General features: G+C 30.8%; 1 protein-coding gene across 19 annotated transcripts in view; it reads left to right on the top strand.

Annotated features, from left to right (window-relative positions):
- Nucleotides 1-9,071, top strand: part of LOC139512971 (ecotropic viral integration site 5 ortholog-like) — a 59,194-nt gene extending 50,123 nt beyond the window's left edge. For 11 of the 19 annotated variants that reach the window (XM_071300977.1, XM_071300981.1, XM_071300985.1 and 8 more), the window contains 4 exons: nucleotides 600-920; nucleotides 2,332-2,427; nucleotides 2,957-3,043; nucleotides 4,990-9,071. In XM_071300977.1, the coding sequence (XP_071157078.1) occupies nucleotides 600-920; nucleotides 2,332-2,427; nucleotides 2,957-3,043; nucleotides 4,990-5,535 (1,050 nt within the window). In that variant the 3' untranslated portion in view covers nucleotides 5,536-9,071. Of the gene's footprint in view, nucleotides 1-599; nucleotides 921-2,331; nucleotides 2,428-2,956; nucleotides 3,086-4,989 lie in introns of all 19 variants that reach the window. The other 8 variants (XM_071300998.1, XM_071300995.1, XM_071300996.1 and 5 more) reach the window with 2 other exon arrangements.
- Nucleotides 9,072-17,882: the final 8,811 nt, after the last annotated feature.

Below are 17,882 nucleotides of genomic sequence, written 5' to 3' on the forward strand. Positions count from 1 at the left end.
AAGTTACAGATACTTTGTTTAGCATTTTCAATATTAAAATGAATTGTTAATTGATCAATATTGGTTTTAAGAATTGTATCACAGTTTTCAAATATGTAATAAATAAAAGACTTTAAACTTCTTTATATTGAAAACCTATGTGACAAATTGATAATTGAAATGGGGGAGACTGGAGTTTTCCACTTTTTTTTTATATATTTTTTGGTAATTACTGACAGAAATTTCTGATCATGACAGGAAAAAGTTTTCATACCTCTAAAAAATACTTTTGAGACACCTTTGATTGACCTTTAAATTCTGTAGTACCAGATGTTAGTACATTGTGTTAGATATAAACCTTAAATAATAAAACATTCTCAATCATATGTATTTTCTTCTTATATTATAGGGATATTGGCAGATTATCATATATCATATTTTTTAAATACAATTAACATCTGTCGTTAAATCATCTGAAAAAAAGTAGATTTTTAACTAACTGATTGCTTAGTTTAAGCAGCTGTCTAATTACTGGTATTTAACATATTAAAATAGCATGTCTGATACTAATCAGGTATAATATTGATGTCATATTTAATATTAAGTGCATTTTATTTCAGAGTTTTAAACATAAGTCGACAGCAGACTCGCCCACATCTTCTCCGAAAGACAAAAATCACAACAAGGAAGTAAAACAGCTACAAGAAGATGTAATGACAATTAAAGTGCGGGAGGCTTATTGTATGTCTGACTTAAAGGACACAAAACAAAAGTACATGGAGCTAGAGACGCAGAATCATATATGTACAAACCAAATTCGTAGAATGGACGAGGAAAATAAACTCTTGAAGGCAAAATATGAAGAAGGTCTGGAGAGAGAGAAGAAATTAGATGGTCATATAAAGGAACATATCAGAAAGATTGATGATATGCAATCTCAGGTTTGTCCAATAGAATCACTTGATTTGAGGGGGTTAAAAATAGACTGGGAAATTCCAACTACAACTGACACCCTTTTATTTGGTTTCTTGAAAAACAAAACAAGATATGAACTTGTTGATTAATAGGCTGTAAGGCCTTTATAAGAAGAAAGATTTTTTTGTAACTTAGATGAAATAAAAACAATTTTATTGCAATAAATTTATCCAAAAGTATTTTTCATAATTTTCATGAATGTTTATATAGCAAGGAAAATTAGATTGATTCTAACATTTTAGACGCAAACTTCAATATTAGCCACTGTTTTGTGCCTTCACTACCTGTTCTTGACAAAACATATATTTTATTCATCAAATTTTTAAATCAAAGATATTTTGATGTTTGATTTTATAAAGTCTAGTTAAATTTTAGGGGTATAGCATAGAGGTAAATATGGATTAGAGGAACACAGACATATTTTCAGTGTTACATGACCCTTTTTCATGAGTTATACACCAATCATACTTGTATTGCACAGCTGACTTGAATGAAAGGAACACTTCGTCTTTAATGAATTTGACTTAGATTCTTTTTGTCTCCGTATGGGAGAATTGGATTTTCTGATTTCCTGCGCTTTTTGTATCTGTATGGGAAAATTGGATTTTCTGATTTTCTGCACTTATTGTCTCCGTATGGGAAAATTGGATTTTCTGATTTCCTGCACTTTTTGTCTAAGTTTCGGAAAATTGGAATTTATGATTTCTTGCACTTTTTGTCTCAGTATGGGAAAATGGGTATTTCTGATTTCATGCACTTTTTTCTCTGTTAGGGAAAATTGGTATTTCTGATTTCCTGCAATTCTTGTCTTAGTATGGGAAAATTAAAATTTTTGATTTCCTGCACTATTTGTCTGAGATGGGAAGATTGGAATTTCTGATTTCCTGCACTTCAAAATATGTTATTGTATATATGGTTGTAATTACAGAACAGTTTTTGAGGAGGTTTAAAATATTTGATTCATAAACAGTTGTTCAATAAGTTTTATGAACCACAATTCTTTAAATATGTAATATAGCATGTTTTAATTGCTACATAAATATATGCATTAATATTTCTTAGTACCACAGGAAGTTAAAGTTAAGGCTATCTCATCAATATCATATGCCTTTTGCTGGTTTCATTTGATATTTGGTTGTTGAATAAGAACATAAATAAGGTCAAACGAGGAAAGAAAGTAAATTTATTCAATAAAATATTGGAGATAGAATAATGTCAACATGTTTTTGCAAAATGTTTTTGCAAAACTCACTACATGAATTGCATTTTAATTTTGTACAGGATTGTTACAAACTATCATGTTAAAAAATAGGTTGTTTTTCTTATCTAAGGATCCAAGGGAGATAATCAGAATAAAATTTGCCTTTTTTTTTATAGAGGAGAGAAGAAACGATGATGCTGAAGATTAAAGAGGCAGAAAATACTCATGTGATAGCAGAACTAAAACAACGAATAGCTGAATTAGAAATTCAGGTAAGATACTCATTCTATTACAAACCAAGACAAACAATAGATGAAGTAGAAACACAGTTAAATACCCACCTTAAAGCAAAATCTTATTAGCAAATAGCAGAATTTGAATACTTCCTTTATTTATAGTCGAACTTAAAAGTCAGTTAAAATACAACACTTTTAGTAGTAATTTCATATTACTGGTAGTATAGTTTATGAAGTGTAGTGTACACATATATCATTGGTATGTTTTAGAGGTTGATATTTTGAAAAGGCAAAAGTCTATTGTTGGGGACTGTATGATGCCCTCTAGATGTCTTTGGTTGTTTTTGTCTTTAAGTTACTGTCCCATTGATATAATGTCCACATCTCTTTTATTCATACATGAAAATATTGTGATTAAAAGATATAAGTATTCTTGTTTTATCAAGGACTTTAATCTTTATCCTATGTACATCGTTCATCTTTTTTTATATATATAAGTCAAAGGTCTGTTTGCCTCCACATATTTTTCTATTAAATACTTTCCCTCTTTTCTTTCGGTCTGTAGAAAGAGGAGATATGGACAGCTGACCAGTTGGAGAATAAAAGTGGACATCAGGATCTTGAAAATCGTATATTTGACCTTCAGGATGAGGTGTGTGCTGCATGTGGTACTAGTGCACACTGACCCTAGCGTGTGGGTGTCTATTTCTCACCTTAATACTGCCAGTACTGTTTTGTTAATGAAGCAAATAATTTTACATTGCAGCAAATAATTACATTGTGCCAAAAAACGTACAATGTGTCAAATAATTTACAATGTAACAAATAATTTACATTGTGTCAAATAATTTACAATGTGTCAAATAATGTACATTGTGTCAAATTAATTACATTGTTTTCATTTTAAGAAAAAAATCTGTTTGATAGTTTACTGTGGATTCATTATTATTTTTTCATGGGTTTCATGGGTACAGGTGAACCACAAATTCAAATCTTCAATGAATAACATATTTCCAATAGGCTTTGTATACAGAGATTGGCAAAACCATGAAATCAAATATCCACAAATATGCAAGTTTTCAGCAATCCACGAAAATTGATACCCACGAAAATAAACGAATCCACAATATACTAGTATGCAGATAAAGATGTTGATTGAATAAAAAGACACATAAAAATAGTTTTTAAGTCAAATTTTATTAAAATATCATACACATGGAAATACTTGAATACACATTTTTAGTTTTCAGTGAATTTTTCCTTGAATTATTGAATACAAATTAAAGTGAATAGATCAACATTAACAAAGCAGTACTACATAGTGTACTTAACATTTTATTTTTGTTGTCTCTTCAAACCATTGTTGCTTTATCTAACTACAGTTTTAATGAATTTTACCTATTTTAGGGTGTTATCAGTTCTTAGAAATTCAAGATGAAATAAGAAGTTTTCTTTACTTTACATAGTGTAAAATCGGGAAGATGTTTGTGAAGTTTTCTGTATTTTAGTATTTTAAAGAAAATTAGAGGCATGATTGAATTTTGTTCTTGAATTAGACCATGTTTTTGTTTTGTCTTTATCCTATGTGTTTTTCAGTGTTTTTTTATTGAATCAGCTTTGCATGGTTTGTTTTATGTTATCCAACACTGCTTTTAATTTAGATGAGAAGCACTCATTTTCATTCAAAAAAGATAGTTATCCTTCATTTTCCTGCTTCTATTCACTCATCCTTATTTCTACTTTGTGTTATGATGCAGTTTGATAATCTTTGTAAGTTTTTCAAATAGAAATGTTATTTCGTTCAAAATTCTCTAATGTTTCTTAGTAATCAACAAAAATATAACATGTACAAGTTATAATGATATCACCTTAATATATTCAGACTATTTATATAAAGAGTTTACTGTATATCATTTTAATTATTTATATTTCATTATAATAAAGTAGTATTTAATATGATTAATAATTATACAAATTTAACACAAATATTTGTTACTCAGATTATTAGTCTCTATAATTTTGATTTGAGTTTCCTGATATACATAGTTTTCTCAGTGTTATGATGAAACAAAGTTTTTAATTCATCAAGCTCTTGCTTGCTTTATTAGCAAAACACCAATGATAACTTTTAAGGGAGGAACTTGTTATTTCATATGCAGTTCACATAAACTTCATAAAGATATTATTCATGAAATTTGTCACGGCCTTACTTGTTGCAACCAGAAACTGTATTTTTATACATTAACTAATTGTTTCAATCATCCCCAAGTTTCTGGTTGGTGTATTAGATTTGCATCGAAGGAAATGACCTATTATTTGTAGACGTCTTTTATTGATCCAAGAATGTTTATTATAATTTAAATTAGCATGAAGTTATTTTATTGAGCACTGCATAATGTTTAGCAAATATATTAGTTCAGATTGAAATAATGTTAAAGATTATTTTGGTATACTCCTTTCTTTTATTGTACATGTATGTATTATTAAAAAATTGCATTTTTCTATTTCCTATATTCAACTATGAAGTGTGTTGTATATTTTCTGATGAAACTGGATTATTCTATATAATAGTTTAACTGATTACTTTTATTTTAACAGGTTCTACAATTGAAGTTTTTCCAGAATTCACCAAAGTCCACTTCTTACAACGGTCTAGAAGTGAGTGATAGCGAGTCAGAAGAAGATTTTGAAGAGTTAGAAAATCCTGAGAGTTTAAATAAAACCTTATCAGACATTATAGAGGGGAAGAACAAAGCCTGTGATTTATCTTTAAATACTCATCATCTTGGTGCTGAATCAGAACTAACAAATGGACAGTCTTTAACTTCTGGTTTTAAAGAGTGCTTAACAAGGGAGACAAGTCTTCAGAATTCAAGTTCTCCAATAGTTTTAGTAACTCAGGATTCAGAAGTGTGTTCAAATGAGGAAGAAACTCAGTGCAATGGAAATTTATCTGAAGACCATTCAGATTTAAGTGCCAATTCTTTTTCTGTAAATAAACAGGATGTTTGTAGAGAAATTGAAAATACTTTGGAAAATCCCTCCACAAACAGTACAAAAGATTCAAGTTTACTAGATGAAATTTCATCAAGTTTACAAACCATTTCATTTCAGAACCAGGAGACAGATGAAAATACAAATTAACATGAAAACCTGCCTAAAACATATCTTATTATAATTACTTTTTTATAACACATTGAGTATAAACCACATTGAATAAACACATATTTTCCACCAATCAGAATCTTTCTATTATGTAAATTATCATATGAAACATGAATATACAAACTCTTACTTGTAAAGAAAATTCAACAAAAATTGAAATGAAAAGATAATTGAATTAAATAAAAAGAAATAATTTGATATCATATAAAGAAGAAATGTATGAAATAAAGGATAACAGGGGAAATCATGTTTCATCCATTATTTTCATTCTATCTTAAATGTTCATACTTTGTAGTATAAACATTACTGATTTTAAATATGTCTTATCAAGTTGTCAAATGATAATTCATATTAATATTAAATTAGTTATTTAAATTTATGTTGAAAATATTACAGTATACGAAGCAAGACTCAAAATATTCTGTCAGAAATCCAAGTTTGAGTGATTATTTTCCAAAAATAAACTATTGAAAATATTTCATCTGTCTTGATAAACAAAAAACTAAATTTGGATATTGAAAATACAGGAAAAGTACTTTTTGTTGTGTAACAAAATATTCTATCAAATTTTAAAATGACAGCCTTCTTGGTAATTAATTGGCTGAATAATTTTTTCTATGTCAAATAAATATATATATCTTTTTAGAGAAAATTCAATCATGTTATAAGGGCAAGGAATTTGACCACCACACATGAAATTCATCATTTCTGTTTGGAATGTCAGCAGACTTAAGTTTGTGCAATACTATTCATTGTTTCAATGAAACTCACCAGAATTTTTGTCTTTAAGGAGGCTCCCGGGTATAAAAATTTCAGCGAAAAATTAAGCATTTGTTTTTTCATTACCATTTTTTTTTCTATTACACTATTAGTTATTACTTTATTATACAGTACAAAAATCAACCAAAAAATCGATTCTGTTTAGCCCCAGGTGACTTTTAAAATATCATTATCATTGAAAAAGCTCAAAATTATCTCCCTTTGGTGAAAAAAATGCCATTTTTTGGCATTAAATCAAAATATATTTTTTCTAACTCATCAGTGACCTATATTTTTTATTATTGTTTTCAAATAAGCTGTACATAAACTAAATAATTGTAAAATTTGAGCTATTTCTGTAATTTAGTTCTTTTTTTATTTTGGCATTACCTCAATTTCTCCTATTAGTTCAACAGAAAAAAAGTACCATTACAAAAATGTAAGCTTCTTTCAAAGGCAGATTGTGAGCGTAAATGATCGGTGACCCCATTTTTTTATTTTATTTTTCTATAAGGTTTAAGATAAAGTTAATTTATAGAAAAATCCTATATTAAATAAAAAAAATTGATTTAGACCCGCGAGCCCCCTTAAATAAAGTTTTCACTTATACAGGAGGCTGACACCACAGTGATATAAATCTCTGAATAGAGACAGCATACTTTAGTTTATATTTGTGTCAACTTCGAGAGGCAAGCTGATGTGTACCCATTCTTCATTTTTTTGTGCATGATATTTTCAAATTTAATTTCATATTAATCCCTTGAAATTTTTGTTATCATCTATATCATTAGAAGACTTATATATGACCTTTTAAGATCGTCTTTCAGAGTTGCTTATTTGTAATGAAAAAGAAAGAATGCACTGTAACTATTAGTTGACTTTACTTGATCTATAAACAGTCTCAAATACTTTTCCTTGTCTAGTCATCATATATATCCTAATAAAATGAAAGTATCTGGATGAAGGAACGAAATGGTTGTTAATTTATATTTAAGCCACATTGTAGTAAAGATATAAATGGCAGCCAATGTCACAACTTAAAGTACTTTTTGGCAAAGTATCATTTTCTGTTTACACTCACATACTTCTTGAAGAGCTGTAAGTTACCGCCACTTAACCATAACAAGGGCATGTATAAGAAAAAAAAGGAAGTCCTACATAGATTATCCTTTCAGCACTATAAATGTTTACTAATCAACATTATCATCATTTTATTTTTCATTCAATTATTATAATTTGTAACATCTAAATGCAGAAATAAACATATCTGAATCCTAACAGCTTTATCATCCTTATGCAATTATCATTTTATAATGAACATAAATATGGTAAAATGTGGCACCTTTGATCATGGGAAATCTTTTTCCTTATGTTAATTTGTTCAATTGTCAATTTTATTGTTAAATTCATTATTGTGCCAAATGTTAAAGGTTTGTTATCATTAAAAGGTACAATATATTTATTATATGTTTTGTAGTGGTTATTTTTTTAAATTCTAAGAGGTTTACTTATGTAAATGTTGAACAAGATTCAGAAACATCTCTCCATTTAAATACAAATTATGTATTTAATTTTGTATCACAGAACTATTTTTATATTTCTGTCGGACTATCAGAATTGGCTGCATTAAATGAGACAAAAAATGTTTGACAGGCTATGTCATCTACAGTAAATTAATAAATGATTAGAATATTCCAATTTCCTGTAATGAAGAATAAGTTTAAAACATCTCTAATTATATATATTTATAACTTTTCATAAAACTATCTGTTCACAATGAAGACATCAGAGAGGTATTTTTTTTATATTTTAATTTGAACAATGTTCTTCCATTCATTAACTTGACACAGCTCCACTTTAGCTACAAATCTCTGTGTGAAATATATCCTTAAACTAAAAAGATTTCTGAGATTTAATTACTATTCATTACAAAGTGAATTATATATGAATTCTTTGATATGATTTTTTTTGGCAATTATTTTGCAATTTTTATATATCTTCATACTTTGATTTATTTGTGTCTATAAATTCCATGGTGAATTTTATATTTGGTTACTTAGTTGATCATTTGATTCATTCTATTGATACCAAGATGTCATTTGATGTGTATCCAATTAAAATATACCCCATTTCCTTTTATATTTATAAATAACCCCATTATTCAAATTAAAAAAATGTCTTTCTTATATTGTTAGTTTTTACTCTTCTGATAAATATTTTCCTTATTTTCTCTTCTCTGTTCTATGTGTGAATTCTTTTCTTTTAATGGAAATAATATCACAAAATGATTTTCAGACTGTTAAAAATATACTAAACAGTAAATGTAATATGTCTCAAAGTATTCAAATAACACATACAAATAAATCATTCCACATTTTTTTCATTATCTCAGAACATAAAAAGTTCAAGTTTTTGAATTATTTTATTTTTCAAATTTTATTAAAATTCAGCAAGAACATGTACCATATTTGAACATAGATACTAGTTATTAAATATTTGTAAAACTGAAATTAAAAATAAGACTTGTTATACGTTGCTGAAGTAAAACTAGCTTTTCCCCAAATTAAAGAGCCAACAAATGGCATGCTACCTCCTGCTTGTTTCCCTTTAGTAACACACTATCGTACTTGTATGTAAAAGCCTATTAGTTGACATCATCTGTCTTGTCTTATTGTTATGTTGCTGTCATGTCAAAGTTTATATGTGTTTGTGTTAAATGTTATTTACAATGATTAAAAATATTTTCAATATTTTAACAAGTCTCTTCTTTCAGTGTCATGAAGGGGGCAAGCGAATAGTTATCAAATGTACCAGGTTTATAATTTAATATGCCAGGCAAGTGTTTCATCTACACAAGACTCATCAGTGACACTCAGATCAAAATAGTTAGAAAGCCAAACAAGTACAAAGTTGAAGAGAATTGATGACCAAAATTCCTGAAAAATGTGCCAAATACGGCTAAGGTTATCTATGCCTGGGATAAGACTGATCATCTTCAGAATAATTTGTCCTGTTTAGGTACATTTCTAGGTGCATTAAACTAAATATACTTGGGTTGCTAGTTTTCCAAGTGAATGCTGATGGTTGTCTCGCAGTTCTCTGACTTCTTCCACCAAAAAAATAACTGGCTAAATGGATGTCACCTAGAGTTCTAAATCAATCCATATGTATCGTTTGTTAGCTCCGCTGGTCCTATTTATGTTTGTTATAATCATCACTGTGGTCTGTTCCTGTCTGATATCATCTGTTTGCTCAACTGGCCCTATGCCTGTTGATTATAATCATCACTTTTGTCTTGTCTGGTCTGTTTTAATTTGTTAGCTCAGTTGGCCCTATTAATGTTGGTTATAATCATCACTTGGGTCTGTTCCTGTCTGCTATCATCTGTTAGCTCCACTGACCCTATGCCTGTTGGTTACAATCATCACTTTTGTATTTTCTGGCCTGTTTTAATTTGTTAGCTCCGCTGACCCTATGAATGTTGGTTACAATCATCACTTGGGTCTTCTCTTACTTGCTATCATCTGTTAGCTCCGCTGGTCCTATAAATGTTGGTTGAAATCATCATTTGTGTCTGTTCTTGCCTGTTTTTATTTGTAAGCCCCGCTGGCCCTATGAAAGTTTGTTATGGTCATTATTTGGGTCTGTTCTTGCCTGTTTTAATTTTAGCTCCGCTGGCCCAATGAAAGTTGGTTATGATCATTATTTGGGTCTGTTCTTGCCTGCTATTATCTGTTAGCTCTACTGGCCGTATGAATGTTGGATATAATCATCACTTAGGACTGTTATTGTCTGCTATCAACTGTTAGCTCCGATGTCCCTATTAATGTTGGTTATAATCATCATTTGGGTCTTTTCTTGCCTACTATCATCTGTTAGCCCCGCTGTTCCTATGCATGTAGTTTATAATCATTATTTGGGTCTGTTTTTGCCTGCTATCATCTGTTAGCTCTGCTGTCCCTATGAATGTTGGTTATAATCATCACTTGGTTCTGTTATTGCCTGATATCATCTGTTAGCCACGCTGTTCCTCACTTGGGTCTGTTTTTGCCTTCTATAATCTGTTAGCCCCGCTGTCCCTATGCATGTAGTTTATAAACATTATTTGGGTCTGTTTTTGCCTGCTATCATCTGTTAGCTCCGCTGTCCCTATGAATGTTGGTTATAATCATCACTTGGGTCTGTTTTTGCCTTCTATCATCTGTTGGCCCCGCTGTCCCTATGCATGTAGTTTATAATCATTATTTGGGTCTGTTTTTGTCTGCTATCAACTGTTAGCCCCGCTGTTCCTATGAATGTTGGTTATAATCATCACTTGGGTCTGTTTTGCCTGCTATCATCTTTTAGCTCCGATGATACTATGAATGTTTGTTATACTCATCACTTGGGTCTGTTCTTGTCTGGCTTCATCTGTTGGCCCCGCTGTCCCTATGCATGTAGTTTATAAACATTATTTGGGTCTGTTTTTGCCTGCTATCATCTGTTAGCCCCGCTGTTCCTATGAATGTTGGTTATAATCATCACTTGGGTCTGTTTTTGCCTGCTATCAACTGTTAGCTCCGAATGCCCTATGAATGTTTGTTATACTCATCACTTGGTTCTGTTCTTGTCTGGCTTCATCTGTTAGCTCCACTGGCCCTATGAATGTTTGTTATACTCATCACTTGGTTCTGTTCTTGTCTGGCTTCATCTGTTGGCCCCGCTGTCCCTATGCATGTTGTTTATAATCATTATTTGGGTCTGTTTTTGCCATTCACCATATTTAATCAAATAGACGAAATGATATTTCGGATATGTTTTATAAAGTTTGCATATTTTTATACGACCGCAAAAATTGAAAATTTTTTGGTCGTATATTGGTATCACGTTGGCGTCGTCGTAGTCGTCGGCGGCGTCCAAAGACTTGGTTTTCGCACTGTAACTTTAGTATAAGTGAATAGAAATCTTTGAAATTTAAACACAAGGTTTATGACCATGGGATTGATTTTGGTCCTAACAGTTTGGGGATTAAGGACCAAAAAGGGCACAAATAAGCATTTTCTTGGTTTTCGCACTATAACTTTAGTTTAAGTAAATAGAAATCTATGAAACTTTGACACAAGGTTAATGACCACTAAAGGAAGGTTGGGTTTGATTTTGGGAGTTTTGGTCCCAACAGTTTAGGAAGTAGGGGCCAAACAAAGGGCCCAAATAAGCATTATTCTTGGTTTTCGCACAATAACTTAAGTATAAGTAAATAGAAATCAATGAAATTTAAACACAAGGTTTATGAACACAAAAGTGTGGATGCTGTCAATAGAAGAGGAATATGATGTGTCCTTCTGAATATCAATATATAACGTTTCCCAAACCCAACTATCCATTGAACAGTTATACAATTTTTCTGTCAAAATTTGTACTGTTCACCTATTTGATTGTTTATTTTTGCAGAAAATGTATAAATGGTTTTACAGAATTAGAAGCTAGAAAGAGTCAGTATTGGTTTAATGAAAATTTCAAAAGAGCATCCACTTTATTTGAACTTGGGAGTTGAGGTCCCAACAGTTTAGGAATTAGGGCCAAAAAGAGCCCAAATAAGCATTTTTCTTGGTTTTCGCACCATAACTTTAGTATAAGTAAATAGAAATCTATGAAATTTTAACACAAGGTTTATGACCATAAAAGGAAGGTTGAAATTGATTTTGGGAGTTTTGGTCCACACAGTTTAGGAATAAGGGGCCCAAAGGGTCTAAAATTAAACTTTGTTTGAATTCATCAAAAATTGAATAATTGGGTTCTTTGATATGCCGAATCTAACTGTGTATGTAGATTCTTAATTTTTGGTCCCTTTTCAAATTGGTCTACATTAAGGTCCAAAGGGTCCAAAATTAAACTAAGTTTGATTTTAACAAAAATTGAATTCTTGGGGTTCTTTGATATGCTGAATCTAAACATGTACTTAGATTTTTGATTATGGGTCCAGTTTTCAAGTTGATCCAAATTGGGGTCCAAAATTAAACTTTGCTTGATTTCAACAAATATTGAATTCTTAGGGTTTTTTGATATGCTGAATCTAAACATGTACTTAGGTTTTTTATTATGGGCCCAGTTTTCAAGTTGGTCCAAAGGGTCCAAAATTAAACTAAGTTTGATTTCAACAAAAATTGAATCCTTGGGGTTCTTTGATATGCTGAATGTAAACATGTACTTATAATTTTTATTATGGGCCCACTTTTCAAGTTGATCCAAATCGTGGTCCAAAATTAAACTTGGTTTCATATCAACAAAAATTGAATCCTTGGGGTTCTTTGATATGCTGAATCTAAACCTGTATTTAGACTTTTGATTATAGACCCGGTTTTCAAGTTGGTCCAAATTGCGGTCCAAAATTAAACTTTGTTTGATTTCAACAAAAATTGTATATATGGGGTTCTTTGATATATGCTTAATCTAACCATGTACAGTGTACAGTATATATAGATTTTTTATGTTTGGGCCCGGTTATCAGATTGGTCCACATTGAGGTCTAAAGGGTCCAAAATTGAACTTTTTTTGATTTCATCAAAAATTGAATTCTTAGGGTTCTTTGATATGCTGAATCTAACCATGTATTTAGATTTTGGATATTGGACCATAATAGGTAATGTCCAATTTAAAATTTAAAGTTTTTAAGTTTAAATTTTTGGACCACATTCATTATGTGTCAGAAACCTGTGTTGTGTCAACTATTTAATCACAATCCAAATTCAGAGCTGTATCAAGCTTGAATGTTGTGTCCATACTTGTCCCAATGTTCAGGGTTCGAACTCTGCGGTCGTATAAAGCTGCGCCCAACGGAGCATCTGATTGTTAACTATCTTGCTGAACTTCTTTGTACATAATCAGATTTGTGTATCTTTTTGGAGATGTGGATCCCATAGTGTGCTCTACACTTAACTGTTGGTCTTACAAAGGAGGTGTATGCTTTTAATGTTGTATTGTTTTACCACTGTCAGTCCGTCCCATGATTGGTAAGTAGTTATTCAAGATGACTTTTCCTACAGTTTAAAGGCTATCAAGTTTTAATCTGTTTGTTGACTGTTTGTACATATATTGCAGGTGTGCATATGGTCAGGGTTTTTAATTTACTGATATTTGCAAATTTATAAGAAAAAGTGAATTATTTTAACGGAAACCTCGTTACACAACAAAGATGCAGAATGGTATCCATAGAACCTTGTTTCTCGTCTGTGCTTTTATTATTTAATGTGACAGTCAGAAAAAAATTAAGCTCTTTTCTGTTCAACAGAAAAATGAGGAAAAATACACATAAAAAATAATCCCCTTTATCAGTAAAATAACAGAAAAAAGGAAAACCAATTTTCATAATTTTGCTCTTGTGATCCGGATACTGTCTTATGGGCTTCTGAAAAAGTTGAATACTGAGTTGAGTTTGGAATTAAAATTAGGTATAAAGGGGAAGCATTTGAAGATAGGGTCATCAAATTTCTTGTCCATGAACATTTCTGAACAGATTTTATAAATTAAAGGTATAACATCTGAAATTGTATGTCTTTTTAAGCAATGGTATAAAAGTCATGAGTTCTGTTATCAAAACATTATGATAGTTTGACATGAATTACAAGAACGGAAAAAATATTCCAAAGAAATAGATAGAATTCATCATTGAAGGACAAACAACCCCGTTGTCTGAAGATAAAGTAATGGAAGACAATTCAAAATATTGGTGCATATATCTTTATGAACTCAACAAAAGGAGCCTAACTAAACCGGAGAAACTTTGATGCTCATCCGTGGGTTACACTAATGACAGGACGATTGCGCGGATTGTGACAGGATAATGTCCGTAGGAGATATAAATGATCAGCACTTTTTTGTTATTTGGTAGATTTTTATGCCCCACCTACGATAGCAGAGGGGCATTATGTTTGAACATTTTCCTGGTCTGTGCATCCGTTCGTTCATTCATCCGTCCGTCTGTTCGTTCATCCGTCCGTCCGTTTCTCTGTCTGTCCCGCTTCAGGTTAAAGTTTTTGGTCAAGGTAGTTTTTGATGAAGCTGAAGTCTGATCAACTTGAAACTTAGTACACATGTTCCTTATGATATATTTTTTCGAATTTTAATGCCAAATTAGATTTTTAACCAAGTGTCAAGGTCCATTGATCATGGAAAAGGATAGTGCGAGTGGGGCATCCGTGTACTTTGGACACATTCTTGTTTTAACATTTAAAGACATTTGATGTACCTAACTATATTTTATATGAAAATCTAAAAAAAAAACAAAGAGTTAGAAAAAATAATTTTGACGGTAAAAAATATGACCGGACGGATTTCACTGATTTTAATATATCAAAATGATCGAAAAAAATGCTAATATCTCTTTTTTTTAACAAAATTTTATAAAGAAATTATGCAATCTGCGAGATAAATAAATATATTATGAATGCGTGCAGACAACCCTACGCCCAGACTTTTTAGTTTGGTCACAGTTGCAAAGACGATAGTAGGCACAGAGTTGATGACAACATGTACACAGAGAGAGGTTGTTTCAAGTAGAAGTAGACTACAGAGGTTTTCATGCACAGTCAGTATGGATGATGCTACAGGCAATGGTAATAGTTAGATATGGCATCGCCAAGATGATCTGAGCTGGAAGCCGAGTGCTGATGAGTAGAGGATAAGCCACCTCTACTGACCCGAAAACCGGAGGATGTAATGGTACAGGGCTAAAACATCTGGTGAAGATTGGAACCATCTGAAGACCTCAAAGCACCAGCAGAGAGCGACAGAGATTCGGAGATGAGGGAAAATGAGCAGTCAAGAGAATATGACAGAAAAGCAGAAATGCACCATCTGTAAGTAATAATTATTATATCAAAATATAAACTTAATAGGAAAACATAATGTCTTTTCTATCAAAAAGAGTTGACCGGAAAGATTTCACATTCGCCAATATACGCTTTAAATATATCGAACTAATCGACAAAAGGCGGTAATATATATATTTTTTTTACAATATCTGTCCATGAAATTAAGGAATCTGTGAGCTTTTTAGATACATTAGACGTAAATATAGACTATATAGTTGAAAAGAATGTTTTTCTACAAAAAAAATTGACCGGACGGATTTCACATTCGCAGATATTCGCTATAAATATATTTAACTTATCGATAACAAGTATTTATGTCTCTTTTATCTAACAAAATTTGTCCACGAAGTTAAATAATCTGCCAGATAAATAAATATATTATACGAAAATATAAATTTTTCAGTAAAAAAAAAATGTTCTCCAGGAAACAAGTTGACCGGACGGATTTTACCAACGCCACGAAAAATATTGACATGATCGACAGATATCGCAGATTGCATAAAAAAATAGTGTCAAACAAAACATATATTAACAAATATTTTTCAACAACAAAATGGACATTTCTCAAAGTGGCTAAATCAGAGCATCAAAATGAGGCAAATCGACCAATACAAGCAGACGTGGTACTCTTCAGTACAAGACTCACCAAAATGCATTAACTATAGACTGTTTAAAAAAACATTGGAGTTTGAGAACTACTTGAATATTCTTGAAGATAAACATTTGTTTACACTATGTAAATTCAGAGCAGGTAACCATGCGTTACCGATAGAAAAGGGAAGATGGCAAAACATTGCCCGAAATGAAAGAACATGTTCGTTGTGTAGTTCTGGTGAGATAGGCGACGAATTTCATTATTTGTTTTGCTGTTCGCATTTGAAGAACGAAAGACAATTATTTCTACAAATTAAGTTTTCAAATAATCCAAATATAATTTCATTTTCTCATTATTTAATAGTAAAAAACAATCTGTCTTATGAAAACTGTGTTTATTTATTAAGTGTATTAATAAAAAAGTTTGTCCCTCCATGTAAATGTAATCTCATAAGCATCTTACCGATCATTTTTCCATCTTATATCATTAATTCTACATGTTACTAAACATGTATGTCATCATAATTACGGTATTTGTTTACCTTAACTATTGTGTCTGTATTTATATTGTATGTTTCTCTGTAAACTTGTATCTAGTTTTTAGAGAATAAAGTATCTATCTATCTATCTAACATGTTTTGTCGAATTCTTAATAGACTGCTAAATATAGCTCAAATTGCAATTTTTAGCAATTTCACCGAATTTCGAGTATTTATTTCTAACAATATCAGGTTATCAGGCAATTCTTAAGCAAACCAAACGTCAGTGTCTAAGTACTTCTTTACATTGTCTTTCAGATACATATTATTTATTTAAGTCGTCATTTCGATGACAAATTTTGCAAACTTTGCTCAACGTCGTTGAACTTCGGAATTTTAAAACAGCCCTATTTAAGTAATGATTCAAAATGAACATTTTTCAAATCAGTGTTGTAGAGTTATACTGGGAATAAATGAGTTCAAATTAAGAAATTGAAAATGAAATTATTTTCTGGCTTGTGTTATTGCGCACCAAATAGTGCAACAAGATGTAATTCCTTTGATGTAAAACATATCCAGATATAATGATTACCCCATCAATACACACGTAACACCATAAGGTAAAATGTCCACAGGACATGGCAGTTAGTTCAGATCTAGTGTTATATTTGGCCTTTGGTAAATGTAGGATGTCGTGTCCAAATAGGTGAGAAATTAACACTTTTATATATTATATTTATATTTTGATTTCTTAATGAATTTCTTATTTTATTTGGTAAAAAAATAAATATTGAAGTTTCTCAAAAAGTAATTTGATTTTGATATTTTACAGAACTGCTCGACAGCATATTACAATATTGCTGACTAAGGATAACTACACAATCAAACTTCTTTTAATAATGTCGGTGTCTGTGTATCAACTTAATGTCGCATTTAGATTTGTAACAAAACATCAAAAATCAATATTATTTTTAATTTCTCTGCTTTTTATTAAAAATAAAATAAATGGCTTCTATAAGAACTGATGAAAATCGCTGCTTTTAAATGAATTCTACAATCTTACTTTTTATCTCCACATATACCAAACCTATATATGATCCCATATCAAACACCTCCAACCCTTTTCCGACATTAAATGTATTCCAATATTAAAACACTTTTTTTACTAAATTGGTTATGTTTTTATCCTGCATACATCTTATTTTTGAATATCAATATTTCTTACATTGCTCTAAATGTCAGCGTTGCTTTGGAATCTGGGTAATATATTATTTGTTTTCATCTCAAGAAAACTCTAAATACAACATATTAGCACATCAGTTATTGCAATTTTCCAGAAAAACAGAATTCGAATTTTCTTAAGAGTTGTACATGTCAATTTGGTCAGTTTCGATGGTGCTATATGTAAATCGTCAACTATGTATGTTGTAAACAACAAATGATTGGGAGCGTACAAAAGTAATGTTTTTCTGGCAGGGTTCTCGTATTAAACTAGTATTTCATTGACAGCTTTAAGTTTTCGGAATTGCGCCAGGTTCTCAATTAACATAGGTATAGTCTGTCAAATATCATCTGACCTTTACATAAAAGCCAGGAGATTTTCATGACTGCTTATGAAACATCTATTTACCAAATAAACATAAGG

Source organism: Mytilus edulis, chromosome 2, assembly GCF_963676685.1.
Source record: "Mytilus edulis chromosome 2, xbMytEdul2.2, whole genome shotgun sequence".
NCBI lineage: Eukaryota > Metazoa > Mollusca > Bivalvia > Mytilida > Mytilidae > Mytilus > Mytilus edulis.